We start from the raw sequence: 23,414 nt of genomic DNA on the forward strand, positions 1-23,414 counted from the left end.
TTCCACAGGTTCCCTCTACAATTAGAGATAAGCTCTTCTTTATGCAGGTATCCTCATCCATATGCATCACATGACCATACCAGTGCAGTCTTCTCTCTTGTACACTACATCTGATGCCTCTTATACCCAATCTTTGTATTAAGACACATCGACACTGCACATCCAGCCAAGCATATTAGCTTCATTTCTTTTAAATCTTCACATGTCTTCTGCAGTCACAGCCTATGTTTCATACAATCTGCTTTTCACTTTGAGGGAGAGGCTTTTGAAACCAACAAAAATAGCAGCTCTGAACTTTGCCCAGCCTATTCTTATTCCAGCAGCTACACTCTCAGAGCATCATCCTCCACTGCTGACTCGGTCACCAAGGTAACGGAAGCTATCTAATACTTCTAAGTATTCCCCCTGGCATTTGATAAAGTCTATTTTCTGTACATTCCTAGTCTTTATTGTACCTGCACATCTGCCATACACAAAGACTACTTTCTCTGTTAACCTTCCTCTGATACTGCTGCAACCTCTTATGTGTCCATAGCTTGCACCAGCTACACCTTATGGAGTTTCTACCTACACCTCTACATATTGAGCAGGCCATCTCCCTGAAGTAACTTGTCTGTTTTCATAGTTGCTAGGACTTTAGTCCAAGAATTTATGCTGAATGGTATTTGATATACCTGTCTTTCTTTCTCTCTCTCTCTCTCTCTCTCTCTCTCTCTCTCTCTCTCTATATATATATATATATATATATATATATATATATAGTTGGAATTTTCAAAAATACAAAAGACGAAGACAGGTGTATAAAAACAACAAACAGGTGTATTAGTTTAATGCTCGGGAAGGTAAGAAAGTCTTTTACATTTCGAGCCTATGCTCTTCCACAGAAAGGAACAAAAGAAAATAAACAGAGAGAGAATAAAAAAAAGCTTTAGTGGCTAGTGGTCAATCATGGCGATGGCTGGATGGAGGTGGTCAGACAGGAGATATAGGAAGAAGGGGAGATAATAGTGGTGATCCCAAAATGAAGGTGCATGTGTATGTGAGAGTGTGTGTGCATGTGTGTAATTGGGGCTGGTGACCTTGACGTGTGGGTGTGTGCATGTGTAGGTGTGTGGATGATGGGTGCTGGGAAGTGGTCAGTACTAGTGTGTGCAGGGTGGTGTGATGTGGTGTGAAGTGGTTTGGTGTGGTGTGGCATGGTGTGGGTGCTGGGAAGTGGTCATATGTATAAAAGATGGAGGTGGAAATAGCATAGACATTTCAATTTGAGAGGGAATTTAATAAAAATGATTTTAAAAATTATTTAAAGAAAATATTACTGGTTTCATCAGCAAAAAATTTTTAAATTTGAAATAAAAGCAGTTTATCTTCTGTCTGGGGGTCAAACAGATGTGTATGTATATGAGAAAAAGGAGGGGCAATGCTTAAGGCAAAGAATTAGACAGTTGCTTTTAATTCACCACACCTCACAAATAACATACCAACAAGCCAAAAAGAAAGCCCTTTACATAGTTACTTAATCTGCTATATATATAGCAAGTAGTACACTCTCTAATCACAGCCAAAAGAGAAATTGGGTGCACACTGCTGAGATAATTTGGTCAGTCAGGGCTGACCTGAAGCTAAACATCAACAGCACACTGAAGGTTAATCGTCTCAAGTTTTCAATGAAGATTAGACTTTTAATAAACTTTCCTATTACTTTAAATTGTGTGTGTGTGTGTGTGTGTGTGTACACAGATAACATAAAATTGTAGGCAGACAGTTGTCAGTTATACTGCTGGACTTTTAGACTTTTACCATATTGCCTTATTATATTGTCAAGTAACCTTTGACTGGCTCAGGGCATGTAACATTGACCTATGTCAAGTACCAAGACTGCTAAATCTTGACTTAAACTCCACACAGGTGTTTTTCAAGAATTATTTCAACACTTTTTAGTTTAATGTTGATAGTGCTGTGAAAGCAAAGCTTCCCTTCCCCCACCAACAACAACAGCACTGTCATCATTACTACTACTACTACTACTACTACTACTACTACTACTACTACTACTACTACTGAAGTATTTTAAATGTAAATCTTTTGAACAAAAATGATCATTCAGAATACAGCCCTGCTTCCAGTAATCTGGAATGGTAACAATTACAGAATTTCTATTTTCTGTATATCTTATACATACACCATACATACCAAAATAAACTTATGGTAATGGAAAACAAAAAAACTCAATACTGATGCTAGAGTAATATAAACATTTTACAAATCCGTAAAGCAGAAAAAACATGATTACAACAAGTACCATAGCTATTCTCAACATGCTTTTAGTGCTGTTGTAGGTATCTATCTATCTATCTCTCTCTCCCTCTCTTTCTCTCTCTCTCTCTCTATATATATAAAACTCAGTATGTGTGTGTGTGTGTGTGTGTGTGTGTGTGTGTGTAAACCTGCATAACTTCTGAAGTTTGCAACTGATTTCCTTCAAACTGGAACATGCATTACTTATGTTCCAGAGATGGTTTTTAGACTCTTAAAAGTTTTCACATAATGAGTAATGGGACCTCTGAGGCCAGAAAACCCCCTTTCCTTGGGTAAGTATGGCTACTATGGAGAAGGGAGGTAACTCTTTACGAAGTAACTTTTCTTAAAATTTGCTAAGATATTGATATTATTTAGCTTTTTTTTTACTGACATTTCATTATTAACATACAATTAACATCTTAGTTTATTATGTCATATTGCTTGACATAATGTCTCCAAAGAAGAGGTCCTCCATTGGTCAAAAAATGGCGGTAGCAGAGAAATTGAAAAGAAGGAGAGCAAATGAATCGTTACACGAAACTTCAATTAGACAATCACAAAATGCTGCATGTACAGCTACTACAATAGCAATGGAAAGCGATGAGCAGCGTAGTATTCACCTGGCTGGGAATGCTGCATTAACATCTTTAGCTAATCACCACCCTTACCATGTCATTTCTTTCATGTGGTGCTGTTGAGTGTGCTCACAGGCTTAATTTATCACATAGATGTAGTTCCTATGTCTGCTGATTGTTCAGTGTGGTAGCAGCAGTGCCAACAAGTGCAAAGGAGAGTATTTCCACCAAGAGTTTTTTGGTGCGTTCAAAAATCACATACCCCCTATCCACTTTTCCAAGACAAGGTTAGGGCCTGGAATCTTCCAAACAGATGCATGACATGTCAGTCAAATTAGCCCTTCATTTACTCCACAAAGGTTTTGTTGTCAATGCTGCACTTCCCCATATCACGTTTCAACTTAACATATATACAAACTATGCCATTTAAATCCCGAGCAATGTTGGGTATGTCTGCTAGTACTGACTACAAAAATTAGGACATCTTAGCATTTTTTAGTGTGGTGACAGTTTAAGTAAAATTGAATTTGTTCTTCAGTGTATAGTTTAGCTTCAGTAGATGCATGCTTAAGTAGACACTAAATCAAATAGAAGTTTTGTTGCAAAGATTTCATCATCATCCCTTTTTTTTTAAAGACATTTTATCAAGTGCTTTTGGTCTTCTCCACAATATATTTTGGAGTAAATCAAAGTTTTATGATCAATTGAAATAAGATTTATTTTATCATTTGATTACAATTAATAAAGTAATTTAGTTACTTTGTTTTATAAATTGTTTCAATAATTACTGCTGTAAAGTTATAGTTGGTGCAATTATTTGCAGTCCAAATGTTTCATTTGGCTTGAAATTGAGAATTTGAGAAATTTAATAAAATAACCAACTTTTTCATTATTAAGCAGATGCTTAGAACCTAACTAAAAATGTCCTTACATAAAATAATATGGAGGTTTTAAAATAAGTCCTGAAGAGCTAGTGATTTAGTCTCAGGTGGATTTGCATCTAAAGGATTAAAGGATTGTGCTTTTAATGTTCTGTTCCAAAGCTTACTGGATATCTACTGTAATGTCTACACACACACACAATATTATTAATAACGAACCAAAACAAAAAGTACCAAGAAGAGCAGGTAGATGTCAGTCAAAACAAAGCTGGGTGAATAACTGATGGTAAAATATGTATGCCACCAACATGAAAACTGAAGGCCCTAGGATAATCTAACTTGAAAAAAAATTCTTATCACACAAATGTATTGGGCATTTAACAGTCTATTGAGTGTTTTAGGTCCCATAGAAAATTTATCAACTTAGCAGAGATCTACTTCCAGGACATATAAATCCCTTCGTCCCAAAGGTTATGTTACTCGTTTTTGACAGCTGGATCAACTGAGGCAAAGTAGAAATAAGTATTCTGTCCAGATAAACAATAGCACAACTGCAGTGGATTTGAACTCAAAAACTAGGAGCAGATAGTTCAACTTGCTCCTCATTCTTCAGTTTTTTATTATGATTTACATATTTCTATTTTTAAATGTGCGACTTAGATGCTATATATGAAGAGCATCTCCTTTGTGTTGTTGAAGAATGCATATGATTCATTAAACATGGGCAAACAAGCAAGTGAAAAAGTATCTCTTCTTTTAAATCATGCCCCAATATCTTTAAAAAAAAATATTGGATAAAGTAGTCTGAGAAAAACTGCTTGAATAGATGGAAAGGTCACAACAATAATACCGTTATAGTCATAGATGTTGGTCAGGGTTAACCTGGCACTAAATGAAACGTCATTGCTGTACTCTACAGTACAATAAATGTATTGGGATTTTTAGCTAACACTGTGTGTTATAATCTTTTCTACTCTAGGCACAAGGCCCAAAATTTTAGGGGAGGGGCCAGTCAATTACATCGACTCCAGTACAAACTGGTACTTAATTTATCGACCCCGAAAGGATGAAAGGCAAAGTCGACCTCGGTGGAATTTGAACTCAGAACATAAAGGCAGATGAAATACTGCTAAGCATTTCACTCGGCATGCTAACGTTTCTGCCAGCTCATTGCCTTTACTGTGTGTTATAATGAATGTAAACAATTTGTCTGTACAATATGAATGCAGGCAAAAAAAAAAGGAAACAGCAGTATGTACATTTTGATTTTTTTCTGAGTCTTCATCAGCAGCTATCCACAAACACATAGCATATAAACCCATTAATATTAGAAAGTATATAAGGTGGCAGGCTCGCAGAATCATTAGCACACCAGGCAAAATGCTTAGAGGCATTTCATCTGTCTTTATGCTCTAAGTTCAAATTCTGCCAGGATCAACCTTGCCTTTCATCCTTTCGGGGGTGATAAAGTAAGTGCCAATCAAGCATTGGGGTTGATATAATTGACTTCCCCCAACTCCCACAATTGCTGGCTTTGCGCCAAAATTTGAAACCAATATTAGAGAGTATAGTAAACTGTATAGATCATCATCATCGTCGTTTAACGTCCGCTTTCCATGCTAGCATGGGTTGGACGATTTGACTGAGGACTGGTGAAACCAGATGGCTACACCAGGCTGCAATCTGATTTGGCAGAGTTTCTACAGCTGGATGCCCTTCCTAACGCCAACCACTCCAAGAGTGTAGTGGGTGCTTTTACGTGCCACCCGCACGAAGGCCAGTCAGGCGGTACTGGCAACGGCCACGCTCAAAATGGTGTATTTTATGTGCCACCCACACAAGAGCCAGTCTAGGGGCACTGGCAATGATCTCACTCGAATGTCCTTACACATGCCGTGGGCACAAGTGCCAGAAAAGCGACGCTGGGCACAGGTGCCATCACGATTTTGCTTTCGCTTGCCCCAAAAGCTGAGTTTCATGTCCAATGAAGGAGACGACGTTGGCACGGCTGCCAGTCGTAGAATTTAACTCGATTTTGATTTCACTTGCTTCAACAGGTCTTCGCAAGTGGAGTTTAGTGTCCAATTTAACTTGATTTCGATTTCAAGTGCCAGTCGTCGAATCATCAATTTACATATTTAATATTTTCAGGGCAGCAAGATTGAACATTAAATTACTGGTGTGTTAAAAATGTTTCATTCTGTTGCTATAATGTACTATAGAACATAACTAAAGGCTTTTTAGCCAACATACTGTTTATATTTGTTGTAACATACAATGTTAGTTAAAAAAAAAAAAATTATATATATATATACATCTTCTGCAAAACATTATAGCAATGAAACAGAAACTGTTACAACACCAGTAATTTCATACACTGGCTTCTTTGACAAAATTTTGATCAACTGTTCTAATATCACCAAATTAAGCCATTTACACTTCTGAATCACCTAAGACATAGTATAATGGCTATCTTATACCACTATGTTTTCTGTAAATCTCAGTTGTCAGAGTGTTACCTAATACAGCTCTCTGTTATCAACATTATTATGTTTCCTCTGAGTCATGAGCTTGTACATGTGCAATAAGAGCTCAAAGAAAAAAAATATACAAACACATACAATATTTGCAAGGTGAAACCTAATATTCTTAATTGAAGAAATTACAATTTTATGATGGACTCTCCTGTCGAAGTGTTCAGCTTTTGTCGAATGACCTGCACAAATGATTTGTTTATAGCGATCATATGTATGTGCCACTCACTCAATCCATCAAATCGGTGTTGCCTGTACAGGTGCACGGTGTACCACCTGTCAGATGTTGAAGTGACTACAGAGCAACATGAGATGAAGTGTTTTTCTCAAGAACACAACGCACCACCTGGTCTAGGAATTGAAACTACAATCTTGTGATTATGAGTGCAACACCCTAACCACTAGGCTATGAATGCCTCCTCACTACAATTTCATGCTAAAATATCAAATAATACACAAATTAAAAATGGTGTGCATTTTTTGTTTTATTGATCAATATGGTGTTTGAGTGATGGTTACTCACATATACTTTGCAAAGAAAGGCTAAATTTGAACACAAATAAATTCTGTACACAGCCACAGCAAAAAATAAGAGGGGACATGGTCACAAACCACATAAAACTACTTCTGTAACTATGAACTGCTACATGGCTTGTTGGACCTACCTGAAATAGCAATCAAATCTCCTCCAACATCCTACTGTCTTAAAGGACACATTGGATTATGTAGTTTTAGATAGGCTATGTCTGAAAAAAGAGACAGGTTGGTTACATCTGGAACACCTTTGATTATATAGTTGAGTTGGATCAGTGTTTACCAATGGGTAATAAAGCAACAACAACTACTATAGGGTCTTGAATGGGTTAAAGTTTTCTAAAATGCACTTCAGCTTACCTTTATTGAAGTCTTTATTGGCTTTATTGGTGATATCTGAAGAGATATTTGGTTTTGATGCAGGAAGTGGTTGGTCATCTCTGAAGGTAGGAACACAACTTGTATTCAGCAGTAAATTTGATTTCTCATAACTGTGCCACTTATAATCTGGATTGGCTTTCATAAAAGCATCCTTATACTGGAAAGATAAAATTTATCTAAGTAAGAATCTATGTTCAGATATATATATATATGCGTGTATTAATTATACTTGCAGGATGTATTTGTTTTATGGCTTAAAGGAAGAAAGATAGCACCCATGGCCTTTATGTTAGGCCTCCAAGAATGATGAGAGGAAAGGAGTAAGTTATCCTCTGACAAGAGACTTGGCTTGAATATTTGTACCCATGAGCAAAATGGTGGTGTTAAATCAAGTTGGGGAGTAAATCTACTAGCCAAGAACAGAAACAGTCCTTCAGTTGGACTTCCACACAGCTTCCATTAACTTGTTAACCCAAGAATAAAGCAGATTAAAATCAAAACCACATGCTTGTGAAATGAATTTCCCAATCACACAGTGATACCTTCATTCACACAAACTTATTTCATATACAGTCTAAATATTTCAGAAACGTTTACTGAAACAAAAATGGAAATTTGTGTTATGCTTCTTCTATAGCATTAGTTAACCACCCGAAATAGTTCCAAGATGAAATTAAAACTGCTTAACAGACTCAGTTTACTGAAAACTTACAATTGCATTGTAATGTACTCCATATGTCTAGCATATATTCTATATGTTGTGTGTGTATCATCTTCATTTTTATTTTACTGACCACTTTTCCATGCCCACATAGGTTGAATGGAATTTCTTGAGGTGCATCTTTTGTGGTTGGATGCTCTTCCTGTTACCAACCTATTTCCAAGCAGGGTAATATTTTTCCATAACCAGATACATTTTCACAGAATACTAGAAATGAAGGACATCGCTTACACGATGGTGACACGCCTTTACAATTATCATGAAATGTCAAAGCAAAGGGACAGTAACACACATCATCATCATCATCATCATCATCGTTTAACGTCCGCTTTCCATGCTAGCATGGGTTGGACGATTTGACTGAGGACTGGTGAAACCGGATGGCAACACCAGGCTCCAGTCTGATTTGGCAGAGTTTCTACAGCTGGATGCCCTTCCTAACGCCAACCACTCAGAGAGTGTAGTGGGTGCTTTTACGTGTCACCCGCACGAAAACAGCCACGCTCGAAATGGTGTCTTTTATGTGCCACCCGCACAAGCCAGTCCAGGGGCACTGGCAACGATCTCGCTCGAAAATCCTACAGGAGCCAGTCAGGCGGTACTGGCAACGGCCACGCTCATGACAGGCTTCTTTCAGTTTCTGTCTACCATATCCACTTGCCCAAGGTGCTATATGGTGGAACTGAACCTGGAACCATGTAATTGGGAAATAAACTTCTTACCACACAGCCATGCCTGTCTGTCTGTCTACCAGACTGCATGAGTGTATGTATGTATGTATGTATGTATCTAGATAGATAGATAGAGATACTCACACATACATTCATGAACACTGACTTATGTAAAGCTTAATTTGAGGAAGCGATTATGTATATATTCTGTGTTCATTGAGCACATATTTCTCCGTGCTTACATAGCTTGGATAGGAATTGATTTTAAAGCTGGATACCCTTCTGGGTGCAAACTTTCACCTGCTTTCGAAGGGTTTTTTATATATATATACCATAGATCTTTGAAAGCTCTGAACAACCAGTGCTAATATGAACAAGGGGTAGCAACATTAGCATCACATCATTCAAATGTCGATAACTGAAATATCAACATTCCTACACATATATGATGGGCTAACACAGTTTCTGTCTACATGCCACACAGTGAGATTGAACCCAAAATTCTATGATTGTAAAGAGAACTTCTTAACTGTACAGCCATACACAGATACATCATCTTGCATTCCATCACACTGCATGGCACTTGAGGAACAAATGCCTTGCGTGTGGAACTGGTTGACAGAGACTGTATGGAAATCTGACATACTATATAGCATTCTTTTTAAACCCCTAGCATTTACATTACTTTCTTAAATGTAAAGATTATTTATTCACACTATTTTGAATTAATCATGTATCATCTTGTAGTTTAGAGATTTCAATGATGCTGTTATGCATTTTTAGAATGACATTGTAAGGCAGATGTAAGAAGTTGGATTTGGCCAGTTTGAACATAAAACATAGAATATTTTGGGCAGGATGTGACCGATTTAAATGCTATAGGGTTAAAACAACAAGAATGTTGATCCTTTTGAAACCAAAGAAAAGTTATAGCACTTGAATCCTTTCAAATATATGCTTTGATGATAATGGGAGCTGAATTCTGAGTCAGAATAATAAGAGACGACATATGTGCTTCTTGGCTGGCAGATTACATCACCACCAGACTTTAAAATCTTGGGTTTTACAGATAAAACAAATGGAGATAACTGGAGAGAAACTGTAGTCTTTATTTTTTAATGGCTTAGTCAGAAGAGGACAGAAGTTATCCTCAGAATGGAGACCTGGCCAGAATACTTGCAACAGAGTAGATTCTGCTCAAAGTATCTAAAAACTAGGTGGTGGTGTTAAAGTGGGCGATGGATTAAGTATAACATCCAAGAGCAAAAGTAGTCCTTGAGACAAGCTCCCACAGTTTGTTTATCAAAGGCTTTAATGAATCTGAGGATATGGTAGAAGATACTGCCACATTGCCAAACCTGAATACACGCAATATATGTCTATATATAAAAGACAATGAGAATGATAATAAAATCTAAACAAACATATCAAACCCTACTGCACATTGTTAAAATGAATCAACAAATGAAGAATTATGTGATCAATCTATCTGATAGAAATCTCACACTAATATCTTAAAAAAGGGAAAGATATAATGGATTATGTACTCTAAGATACACAAAGCCTAAGGTAAAAAAAAAACAAAAAAAAACAAAACAAAAAAAAAACTAGATTATAAGGGCTGAAATGCCTTTGATCATTATTATCTATTGACTACAATTTGTATTTGTGTTAGGCACAATGATGAACATGCCACATATCCAGTCACCATTGTCTTAAGTTCATCCATCGGGATTTTTTTCATGATTTTTGAAAGAGACTCATATTTCAGACTGCTATGAGTTGATACCCACAGATGGTAGACGATTGTCTTCCTGCTAGTCTGTTGGTCAGCTGAGAGTAGGTCATCATAAAGTTGTTCATTGGTCACTTACCTGACCTTGGACTTAGTGAGGCTCCAAATTTCATACTCATAAAGGAAGATTAATCAATTGCTGCCAAGAAGGTTCTTGAAAAGCTGGAGGTGGTGGTGGTGCAGATATTCTTTATTACATTGAGTACTTTCCAGACAAAGCCTTTATGCATCTTGATGTCCCTCTCTGGGCCCAGCATGAATGATCCTAGATATTTGTTTTCAGGAACTTGTTTGAGCAGAGCACTTTAAGTAGCTCACAAATTTAAGTAGCTCACAATCAACTATGTTGCACATCAGGTATTCCATTTTGCAGAAATCCAAGTGTAACAAAACTTTGGTTTCCATTTTTGACACATGATCACCTGTCTCACAGTGTTGATATATGTGGCCCTTAAGGGCTCAAAGGATATAAGATGCAATTTTATATGCCTTCAAGATCTTGATCAATTTCTCCCAATGAATTGAATCAAATGCTTTCTTGAAGTCAACAAACATCAACACCAGGTAGATTGTTGTTCTTTACTTCTATTATTCTACAAAGAACCAGGACCTGTATGATTATTGTCCACTTTTCAAGGAAATTATTTTTGTAGTATCTCAACTTGGGCTCAAAGGTTGCACTAAATCTGGCTGAGGAATATTTGATAATGGAATTTTGATGAGACACATATGTGATCCAGATGTGGGAACATGAACTATGTTGGAAAAGAGCCAATGTCAACATTCACTGGTGCTGTGTTGCAGATGTTTAGCAGGATGTCATTCATATATCAATTCTTGAGCATGGGATCCTATCAAATATAGCAGTTTTTCCTTGGATAGAGAGTTCCTGACCCTTTTCAGCTCAGCCTTCGTTAATATGCCATCATTAATGTGAATACCATTAAAGACAGTGGTCATATATCTCTCCTCATTGCTTATTATTAGACGTTCTTGAAGTACATGAATCATGTCTCCATCTGATCTTCCTACAGATTCGTCTTGCTCTGAACTTTCCTCTTTCGTAAGATATGCTTCACCAGGTTTCTTGTCTTTGTTAGCTGTTTTTACTTTGCTGATTTTCTGGGCCAGTTTCTCATTCTTTAATTGATCATACACTTCAGTTAAGTCTTGGCCCACTTGTCCCAAAGCTTGCCTGACTTGCTCATGCTGAACTCTCCAAAAGTAATCACTGACACTACTTTGTACCAACACAATGTCAGGGTGCTGTGAGAAGAAGACACTTTATCACTTCCACGTTTGCCTTGTGAATCACCAATAGTAATCAGTAATACTCTCTTCCCTTTCAACAAATGAAAATGATTCTGAACTTATTAGCTGTAGATCTCAGTCTGATTTGTGTCAAACAATTCTCTGATCAGATGAGACTATAGCACTGCTTTTCATTCACAAGAATGTAGTCCACTTGTATCTTGGTCAGTATGACATGATTTTCATGAAGTCATTGAATATGGCTAACAAGTTATGAGCCAGTATAGCTCTGACAGCAGCATGAAATTTCTTGTACAAGTTCTCTGCCTCCTCCTCATTGAGGAGCAAGTAGAACACTATGGTGGTTCTGGTAGGGTTTCTATTACTTCATCTAGAAGGAGGCATTTACTGAGTTGTCACTCCACAACACTCAGATAGTCAACATCAATTCAACTTCACCATGTGCAGAGTTCTTTGTCTGCTCCCACCAGGCTGAGGACATAAGGCAGATAGTTTCATTACTGAAAGCCTGAATTTTTTTTATTGGGGTAGGCATGATAATGTTTCTATAATTACAGGGTTGAATTCTGCTGCTACTGTATTTTCTGGTGTATAAGCCTCTATTTTTTACCTGGGAAATTTAGTGTGCAGCTTATAGAAAGGTGCACCTAATGTGTGTATTTTTCTAGGACTGGCCATCTAGCTTTCTTGCCATGATTTGTTCTTTTGGTCTTTTTGGTCAGTTGTAGTGAATCTTCTTTACACCATAAATGGACCATGGATTCATTTATGCTGTACTGTCTTGCTGTGGCTCTGTTATTTTCTTTTGTGTAGTTGATACATTCTAACTTGAAGGCAGCTGTGTGACTCTTTCTCGGAAACATTTTGAAACTACATACATGTCAACAATAAAAAAGCTAGCTGCGGATCCATAGCTCTATAGGTCCTTTAAACACTGGTGTGTGTATATATGTGGATAAAACCAAAATTTTCCCCAAAATTCGGCCCTGGGGCTCAAATACCGAAAAATACAGTACTTTGTGGATCAGAATCAGAAACAAATCATGTCTGCTTCAAAAGTTGACAGCACCAGCATCTTCTCATAACACAGTAAGAGTGTATATACTCAATCAGAGCCAACATATTAAGACAAGTGGTAAAGCCTGACATATGGTCCACTTTTTAGTTATTGCTGGGTTTGAAATGCAAGTAATAACAGAAGGAATTCTGGTTGCAGCTAATGCTGCAACCAGAATTCCTCGTTATGGTCACTAATTTAGCATTTATCAATAATTTTGAAAATACAGATATTTGTAGGAATTATAATCACACATATCCTCAGTTGGATGTTGTTCATAAAATTAGCAGTTATAAGTTTTCAGTTTTATTGAGGCAACAGTGAGAGGCATACTTAAAAAAACACTACCAGCCACAAGGTTTCAATATATCATCTTTCAGTCAGTCAAGAATTTGGTAAATATCCTGAGAAATTCTGCAGTTTAAATTAAAAAAAAAAAAAGGTAAATTATGAAATTTTGTAACTATAGAAGAAAAGTAAGTCAAGGAATCATCGCCATTCACTTTTAGGCCATTTTAACTATATAGGAGTCTCAAATTGTCTCCTATTGTTTCATTTTTAAAACAATAGAGAAAATCGTCGTTGTTTTCTTTTGACATAGCTTTTACGTTTGGATGCTCTTCTGATTATCAACCATTTTATTGTACAAGAAGAAAAAGGCTGTCTGTGACAGAACTAAGAAGACCTTTCTAACCCAATGGTTACCTGAACTTTGACTCACAAAACACATCTACCCTCTTCACCCCACCTTTTTTTTTAAGGGAATGAAATAGCTGTTGTTTTAACAGAAGTAACACACACTAATATAAAAATAATGTATTATTTCCCTATAGATAGATCTTTTAAATGAAGGGCATCCAGCTGTAAAAACCAGACCAAAGCAGACACTGGAGCTTGACACAGTCTTCTGGATACGAGATCCTGTCAAACCAGCCAACCTATGCTAACATGGAAAACAGACATTAAATGACGATGATACTGTAAAAAAAAAAAGAATAAAATTAGCTAAAGTTTGCTCCAAAGAGACAGATTTCAGCTTGAATAGCCTGCAAATTGAAGACTCACACCGTTCTTGTTGTGAGGCTCTAGATCAACCTTGATCAAGTAAACCATTGATGTGTAGGTAGACAGCTAAAAGACAATGTGTGTTGGAATCTTTATTGTTTCACCATCATTCCACTCATTGCTACCCAGTTTTCATTTCTAGCACTTCATATCCAGGTCTGAATTATCCACTACATCCAACCAACCAGTAAAATTTGATTTGAGGGAGATTTATTTGCATTTTTAGCAAATTGAGTGACAATGTAAAAGCATTATTATCAGTTTAAGATCCTTGTAGTATATCTTGGAGTATGACTGTTTGGCAGAGTAAATCTTTCTCTAAACAACACAGACACTAATATTTGAATTTGTCAACCCAATCTGTTGCCCAGTCTAACACTACCATTTGACACCTTGGGCATCTTCAGCAGAGTCCACTCAGTTGCAAGCATTTACAGCAGAGGTGTAATCTGAAGATAGATGCATTGTTGTCTCTTAAGTAGCAACATGAGTTTTTGTTTCTTCACTCCTCTCCACACAAATTTCTAAGTCCTACAAAACTTATGGTTGCAAACCGTTTTTCTCTGACTAAACACTGGTAAAGGTAGAGACAAGAGGGTAGAAGTAGTAAGGGGTTGATCTCAGGATACTGAGCTTTACAAAGTAAATAAAGAACTGCTAGAAAATTATCCATCCAACCTGTATCAGCATGGATAAGTAGGCATAAAAAAGTTGAAGCAAACAAAAGTTGAATAGAGTATGACTATATTGCAATGAGATTTTCAAGAATGCACTGCTTCCATATCATGGGTGATACCTGTTCCTATTTCACCAATTTTAGAGATTAAATAAATAAATAAATAATGGTTTCAAATTTTGACACAAAGCCAGCATGTTTGGAGGAGGGGGTAAGTTGATTATATTAACCCTAGTACTCAACTGGTACTCATTTTATCAACTCCGAAAGGATGAAAAGTAAAGTCAACCTTGACAGAATTTGAACTCAGAACATAAGGATAGACGAAATGTCGCTCAGTATTTTGCCCAGTGAGTTAATGATTCTGCCAGTTCATTGCTTTAAATAAATAATAAACAATAATTATGTTTTCTGAGTTAGGCACAAGGTCAGCAATTTTGAGTGGGGAGGGGATTAGTTGATTACATCAACCTAAGTATTTGACTGGTACCCCAAAGGGATGAAAAACAAAGTTGATCCTAATGGGATTTGAACTCAGAATACAAAGAACTGGAAAATAATAATTCTTACTAATTTTGGCACAAGGACACCAATTTTGAGGTAGGGGTCAAGTCGGTTACATTGATTCCAGTGTTTAACTGGTACTCATTTTACAGACCCCACAAGGATGAAAGGTAAAGTCAACCTTGGTTGCATTTGAATTCAGAATGCAAAGCCAGAAAACATGCCACTAAGCATTTTGTCTGGCATGCTAACAATTCAGCCTGCTTACCATAATAACGATGATTTTAATATTCTGGTACAAGCCCAACAATTTCAGGGGAGGGGAAAACTGATTTCATTGACTCAACTGGTACTTATTTCACCGACCACGAAAAGATGAAAGGCAAAAGTTATCTCAACGGCATTTGAACTCAACTAATAATAATAATAATAATGATGATAATAATAGGGAATACTGGAAGCAGACAAAACAAAAAAATGAAGAAATTAAACAAACTACGAGTAGTGAGTACAGTCAAAGCTGAATTCCAAAAATCTTACTGAAGCAATAAATTCAAGAGTAGTACCCTTGATCAGATATGGAGTTGGAATTATAGACTGGACCAAAAATGATATAAAGAAACTTGACAGAAAAATCTAGGAAGTTATTGATGATGTATGGAGCCCACCATCTGAAAGCAGATATCAACCAGCTGTACTTGAGGAGATACCAGGGTGGAAGAGGCTTAATAGCAGAAGAATGTGTACAGATGGAAAAAAAAGTCTAGTAGAGTATTTACAGAGCAGCACAAAAAAAAACCCACTAAAGGCAGTCAATGAAAAAGAGACTATGAAGCACATAATAGGAGAAAAGGACAAGAATGAAATACAAAGAGAGCATGTCAAAAAGATCAAAGAGAAACCTCTGCATGGCCATTTTAAGGAGAGCCACTGAAGATGTATGTGGAACAAAATCCTGGGCTTGGTTAGAAAAGGGGCAATTAAAAAAAAAAGAAATAGCAAGCCTAATTGTAGCAACCCAGCATCAACCAATGAAAACAAACAATATATATGGAGAGAACGTATCAGAAAAATGTAGAATCTGTAGAACTTGGAATGAGATGGTGGCACAGGAAGAATATAAGAACTAGAGATATGACCAGGTTGTAAAAGTTATACACAAGAAACTGTGCCAGAAATGGGGATTTGAAGCTGGAAACATGTGATACAATCATTGAGTCGAAAGAGTATTGGAGTTGGAGATATGTAAGATTTTGTGGGACTTTCCTATTCAAACGGATAAAAATTTAAAAAATAATAGACCAGACATAACAATTGTAGATAGTGAATAACAAAGTTGCTTACTTATCGACCCATCTTGCCCATTTGATTCCAGTATTGTAAAGAGGAAGAAAAACAAAAAAACACAATCCCTTAAAGTTTGAAACAGGAAGAATTTGGAGTATGCGAACAGAAATGGTCATGTCTATAATAATTGGTGTGTTGGAAACAGTAAGCCAAGATATAGACAAATGGCTGAAGGAGACTGAAACAGAATACCCGATATAGCTCTCTAGAAAGTTTGTCTTTTAGGGACAGCAAGAATTATCAGGAGGGTTCTAAGCACTTGAAAGACTGCTGGAAACTTGAGGATACGTATGGTTAAAAGTAGTAAACCTGCTATCCACATCATTCCTACCAGGAATAAGACTGAACCTGAGCCAAACCAAAATAATAATAATAAAGCTTGAGTTGGCATCAATAGGATTTGAACTCACAAGCTCAGAAGTACTAAATCAGATACCATATAACAGCTAAGACATCTCTTTGTTTTCTGTGCTATTACTGCTAGTCTGACATAATCAAAGTCATGACAATGTAGTTAAGAAGGCTAACATTGTAACTATGTGGTTTCAGGTTCAATTCCAGTGTTGTACCTTGGGCAAGTGTCTTCTATTGTGGCCTTGGATCAAATAGTCTTGTAAGTGAAATTTGCTAACATGGAAACTGTGGAAGCCTCTCAGAGAAGACATTTCTCTTCTTTAAATGCCATATTTAACCCTTCAGCATTTAAACCAGCCACATCCAGCCAAGATGTTCTACCTGTTTTATGCTCAAACCAGCCAGGTCCAGCCTCTCACACCTACCCTGCAATGTTTGTCTCAAAAAATATAGTCAAACCATCAAAATCTCAAAGCTACAAGATAATATATGATTAATTAGAAACAATGTGAATAAATAAGAATTAAATTTGATAGAATAATCTGAGTGCTAAAGAATTAAACTGTCAATGAGTTCAACACCATCATGTAGCCCTTAGGTGCTACAATTGCACATACTAATGCAAACATTTGAGTAAATCCTCTCATCTGAGGATAACTCCCTCCTTTCTTTCCACCTGTCTTAGAGGTACTCAAAAAGGTGAAAGTTACTAACTTTTCTTTTCTAAGTCATGCAAAAGAAAAAGTAACAATGTCTAACCTGTTTAGCAGTTGCTGTATATTGTTGTTTCTCTTCCTTGCCTAGATTTGCCCACAGGTCACCCAAAATGCGACTTATGCTGCGGTTGTCCAAATTTGGGTGTTTACTTCGAACCATACTCCGATGGCGTTTGCAAAAGATGAAAAATGAATTCATTGGGCGCCGTGCCTCCCTACGGTCGGCTAAACCTTCCATAGTTACCTGTAACAAAAAAATGTGTAATGATTAACATACAGTTTATTTTAATCACATCAAAGTTTATGATATATATATATATATATATATATATATATATATATATATATATAGGTGCAAGCTTGTCTATGTAGTAAGAAGCTTGCCTCCCAACCACATGGTTCCAGGTTCAGTTCCACTGCGTGGCACCTTCTACTATAGCCTCAGGCTGATCAAAGCCTTGTGAGTGGATTTGGTAGATGGAAACTGAAAGAAGCATGTCATGTGTAGGTATATGAGTGTGTCCTCCCCCTTCACTGCCTGGCAACCAGTGTTGGTGTGTTTACATCCCTGTAATTTAGCGATTTGGCAAAAGACACTGATAGAATAAGTATTAAGCTTTAAAAGAATAAGTCCTAGGATCGATTAGTTCAACAAAAACCCTTCAAGGTTGTGCCCCAGTATAGCCAAAGTCTAATGACTGAAACATATAAAAGATATATGAATAGAATCAACTTTATCATCTTTTCTAAATCAATACAATAAATATCAAATATCAATCTTCATCATATTATGTTGGATTTTTCAAACCGGCATGGGTTGGATGGATTCTAACACTTGCAGTGGCCCTTCATCACCCAGCACATTCAGCAACAGAGCAAACCTGACAATCTTTTGTTCTGGAGCATCATGTTTTCTTTTCAGAATAAGTTTTATGATTTGATGTCCTTTCTGTCACCAACCATTTTAAACTGTAGACTGGATGTATCTTATTGTACAACCAGTACCAGAGAGGCTATCTGTAACTATGTATCAGATTTTATTCAGAATTTATAGACATACACTCAATAGAAACTGCTTATTATATTCAGAGATAATGTTATCAAAAGGGTATTGTTATCTAAAAGGCTCTCCAAAGCTGTTCACAATAAGAACCTTATGGCTGTGTGGTTAAGGAGTTTGCTTCCCAACCACTTGGTTCTGGTTTCAGTCTCACTGTGTGGTACTGAGACAAGTGTCTTCTAGAGCTCCAGGTTGACCAAAGCCTTGTGAATGGATTTGGTTAAGGGAAACTGAAAGAAACTTGTCATAAGAATAGTATAAAACATGGATTCAAAGACTTGTGTGGCTACCACAGTAAGCTTCCCATACAAAATCGGTTATCAGTCTACATCAGTAATCAATTACAATGTAGTGCAATGTAGTATGTTTGTTTAACTGATTATCCAGAAAATATGAATGTTTTGAATGAGCTGAATTGTAGTTGTAAACATGATATTCATGTGACCTGATGAGTTAGTTTTCTTTATTTACATAAATTTGTGGATACACAATTGTACTGTATAATGCTGAGTGTAGATACTGATGCAAAACATGATTTTGCATATTGAAATTAATACGACATGAAGGTAACAAAATGGCTGTAATCATATGGATAAATAAATCTATCTTCACCTCTTATACCTCCTGATTTTATGCTTCACATATACATATATGTATGCAGGTGTGTATGATTTTGTGTTTTCTTGACTAGACTTCACATAATTGTTGTAAATGAGTGTCATGCTTTTAGCTTTACAATTACCAGAGTTACAGACTGAAATATCTCAACACAAACCTGACCGTGTGTGTATGTGTATATAGATGCATTTCAGGTCAGCTGTGAGTGCTATTGGTAGCATGCAATCCGGTATGACTTGGTACAGAGTCAGGTCATTTGTTTTTAAACTGGTCCCCTCACAAGGATAACCTGGCAAAGAGGATTGCTAGAAAACCAGCAAGACAAAAAGAAAACTTGCCAATAAAATATGACTCCAGTATAGGGTTAAAGGCTAACTAGCATGAATATGAAAGGATAAAGAAATACTTAAGATAGTGAAGGAGTGTGCTGGAAGAGCATGGAAAGTGACATAGAGACTTCTGCTCTTCAGCTACATAGGTAACTTGTCTAGGAGAGGATTACTCTGAATAAAAAATCTAGTAGGTAAAGCCAATGTAATCTTTGTTTGCAACCATTTGTAATACCCAATGTAGCATTTGCTTTCACTTTTATAATTTTAAGGATGGCTAAATAAGCCATACTTTGCTTCTTTTAGGAATATCTTAGACCTTGTCCATGTACAGATGTTATTTTGCAGCTCAATAAAAAGTAATGGTTCCACTCATTATGAGGTTTTAAAAATGCACCCAACATGTTTGGGGTGCTGATGATGTTGCCAGTGTGTCCTGAAAATGTTGACTTAGGACATTTGTTTGTACTCATGGCTTTATTCAAAGATGAGAAGAGTGTGTTACTGCAGACTCTTCCAACGGTTCTTATTTCTTTGAAGGACTGCTATGAACATCCAAAATTTACCCCATCTCACAACACTTGAATTTATTTTACACTGATGAATTTTACTAACCTTTTATTTTCAGATGCAAATTATCAAGAGTTTGTAAGATTCAAGTCCTTCTTCCTCAAGTTAAGTCTATCCCTCCCTTTTTACTGAGTAAAGTTAAGATATACTGGCCATATATTACATCATAAAGTGAGCAACTATTCCTAAGGCGCGTGGCTCAGTGGTTAGAACGTCGAGCTTACAATCGCGAGGTTGTGAGTTTGATTCCCGGACCGGGCTGCGTGTTGTGTTCTTGAGCAAGACACTTTATTTCACGTTGCTCCAGTTCACTCAGCTGCAGAAATGGGTTGCGACGTCACTGGTTTCAAGCTGTATTGGCCTTTGCCTTTCCCTTGGATAACATCAGTGGTGTAAAGAGGAGAGGCTGGTATGCATGGGTGACTGCTGGCCTTCCACAAACAACCTTGCCTGGACTTGTGCCTCGGAGGGTAACTTTCTAGGTGCAATCCCATGATCATTCATGACCGATGGGGGTCTCCTCATTCCTAACCAAACTCTCCAATCTAATCTTTTAAAATGTTATTCTCAAGAATGATAACTCCTCTAACCCTGACTGTGAGTGTCCTACTAGATTCATTTCTCCCATCTTAAAAGTGATAGAAACAGCCACTTACAATCACCTTCTTTAAAACCTTGACTCTCTCCTTTCTCAGTGACCATTAGGGCTGCTTTTGTAAAGCTACATCTACTGAAGACTTGGTCTCCATTGTCACTTCACCATAGGCTCTCACTATTGAGAAATTGGTGAAGACACTATTGTTTCTCTTAACACAAATCTGGCAAAACATCTCACTTAAAAGCTCCACCTCTCTCTCTTTTGCTCAGATTAGTGACTTCCTGTCAGATTGTACCATGATAGTGTGTACTGATGATGGAGAACATGGAGAGTATTTGGTGAATTTGGCCATTGTGCTCAGTTGCAAAGGCATGATGTGATATCCACATTCAAACTATATATGCCATATCTGCTCTGACTCCATGAACAAGGATTGCAAAAAGAAAAAAAAAATTAAGTTGTGTCACCCTTGTTTCCTTCAACAGCACAAAGTCCCAATTACTGCACATATCAAGAAAACATTATCACACTCTACCCTACTAAATATGAATAGCATACTAGAACTATCAAAGTTGCTACTAAGGCTCAGCTTCACTGTCACTGAGGATCTCCTGGTGAACACCCACCTTCATCATAATCAGAATTGCATCACAAAGACTGCTCTCCCTCTTCAGAGCCAAAAAAATACTTGTCTTTAATAATTACTCTCTACAAAGCTCAGATGAGGCTCACAATGGATGATGGCTGCAAGTGCTGTTTGTAATGCAGTTTGCACTATTTACATAGTAATGTGATCTTTAGACTGGCTTTGTTGCACATGGAAGGAATTAATGTGTGAATAATTTGTACATATTTTGAATACTTTGCCATTTTTCAAGGTATGTGACAGAAAGATTGTGAGCTCAGACAGGTTTGTGATTACCCTTATGTACAGTTTACAATCTAATACTATATTTTTGTATTTGTAAAATTAGTGTCAGCTTTATTTTCTTTAGTTTGGTTAACCCATTAGCATTCAAACTGGCCAGATCTGGCCTCTCACACCTACCCTACAATGTCATTCTAGAAAATAAATGATCACATCATCAAAATCTCAAAGCTACAAGATAATGAATGATAGATTTAAAACAATGTGAATAAATAAGCATTAATAATATAGTTGTTTAGTACCAGGTCAGTTCTAGTATAACAAACATATGCTCAAAGATGTTCTAGCCATGAGCATAAAGTCATTTTCCTCCTCAGATAGTGCATCAAGGACTACATTATCTAGTGTGTTCTTTCTTTTTTAAGATTGTAGGATGTGATTTGAGGGAGACTTGGATGCGGTATGTAACAGATTGAGTGACTACATAGTGGTTCCTTTGTTGGCTCTTAAGATTTGACAGGTTTTGAATTCAGGCAGTTTGATCCTGATGTGTCCAACCGCACAGCACAAACAACTACAGGCAGTTCTTCCTCTCTAGACCATCATCTCTCCGGAATTCCCTACTTGCATGTCTATCTTGTATTTCATTGGAATGCAAATATTCAAATGCAAAGTTAACATCAACTTCACTTGCCAGTCTTTGAGTGCTTTTTCCAGATTAATCTAGATTAGAAAACTCTAAACTAACAGACTAAAGAGATATCATTACCATATAATATTCACATCTTGCCTTTGCAATTGAGCACAATGGTTAAATACACCAAATACCCTGATCCATCATCAACAGTCACAGCACCACTGTTCTCCATCATCATCTTGACCATGGTTTTAGAAGAAAACCTATAGTTCATCTTCCCCTGGGTCAGTGTTGGTTTGCAGGTAAATATGAATGTAATAAGTAGTACTTAGAAAGTTGCAGCCATCTTTTTTGCTGTAACAACTGAAGGAGACATCCATAGTTATTGGTGACTTGTTTTGTCCCACTGATGTTGAAGGCTATCTGGAGACCCTTTAATTAAATAGTTGCAGTCATGTCTATTCAAGCAGATTGCAGTTATTCAAAGTATATAAGCATATAACGTAGAAGTAGTTGATAGAATGCTAAAGAGTGACTGAAAAGATGGCTTCTTTATATATTTTTATGACTTTGTTAGAAGATCAAAAACAACATTCATGACTGTATTAAGGAACACCAAAGCTGTAGGGAGAAAGTTACCCAGAGACTCAGTATCTAGCCTATAAATATATTCACAGAATGTTCAGGTTAAATTTGATGATTTTTATGTCACCTTTTTTCAAGAACAGCTTGTTGTATGGATGAACAGTCAACAGCATTGGAGAGCATTTGAGAAAAAGTTAGCAGACACGGAGGACTAAAATCTATCTTGAATATTAGAAAAGAGTTACCCATATCATGATGATTCATGCCAAGCATCAAAATGTCAACATTGTGACTGCAACTCAATGCTCTATGAAAACTAAAGACTAATATGTGACATGGACAACATGAAAACCAAGTTCCCCAAAACTATGATGGTCTTTGGGTATGTCTCCAGTGAGGGGGATGACATGTCGTCCCACATCTCTGAACAGGGCCTTAGGCTCAGTTCCGATGGCAATGTGCAGCTGCTGTAGACTATAGTCAAACCCTAGCTGGAGAGGGTTGCTACTGGAAGGCAATATGCATGGTAGCAGGATTCAGTTTCTTGCCATACCTCCAGAAAGAATCAGAAGTAGATGTCAGAGAATCTCTATGACTCCACCAACTCCAATTTCTGGCCTCCTAATTCCCCCGATTACAATTCCATGGATTATTACGTGTGGGCTGCTATCGAGAAAGGACCAACCATTCTGCTTGAATCACTAAGGTTGGTAGCCAAATCAAGGAGGTTTTGAAAGATCTTGCCTGGGAAACATGTGGCAGATT

General features: G+C 37.0%; 1 protein-coding gene across 3 annotated transcripts in view; it reads right to left on the bottom strand.

Annotated features, from left to right (window-relative positions):
- Positions 1 to 23,414, bottom strand: part of LOC106879452 (uncharacterized) — a 71,610-nt gene that overhangs the window by 21,401 nt on the left and 26,795 nt on the right. For all 3 annotated transcript variants that reach the window (XM_052975245.2, XM_014929011.3, XM_052975244.2), the window contains 2 exons: positions 17,428 to 17,628; positions 7,186 to 7,363 (listed from right to left, as the gene is read on the bottom strand). In XM_052975245.2, coding sequence (XP_052831205.1) covers positions 7,186 to 7,363; positions 17,428 to 17,622 — 373 coding nt within the window. In that variant the 5' untranslated portion in view covers positions 17,623 to 17,628. The remainder of the gene's footprint in view (positions 1 to 7,185; positions 7,364 to 17,427; positions 17,629 to 23,414) is intronic.

This window comes from Octopus bimaculoides, chromosome 20 (assembly GCF_046866305.1).
Source record: "Octopus bimaculoides isolate indiv1 chromosome 20, ASM4686630v1, whole genome shotgun sequence".
NCBI lineage: Eukaryota > Metazoa > Mollusca > Cephalopoda > Octopoda > Octopodidae > Octopus > Octopus bimaculoides.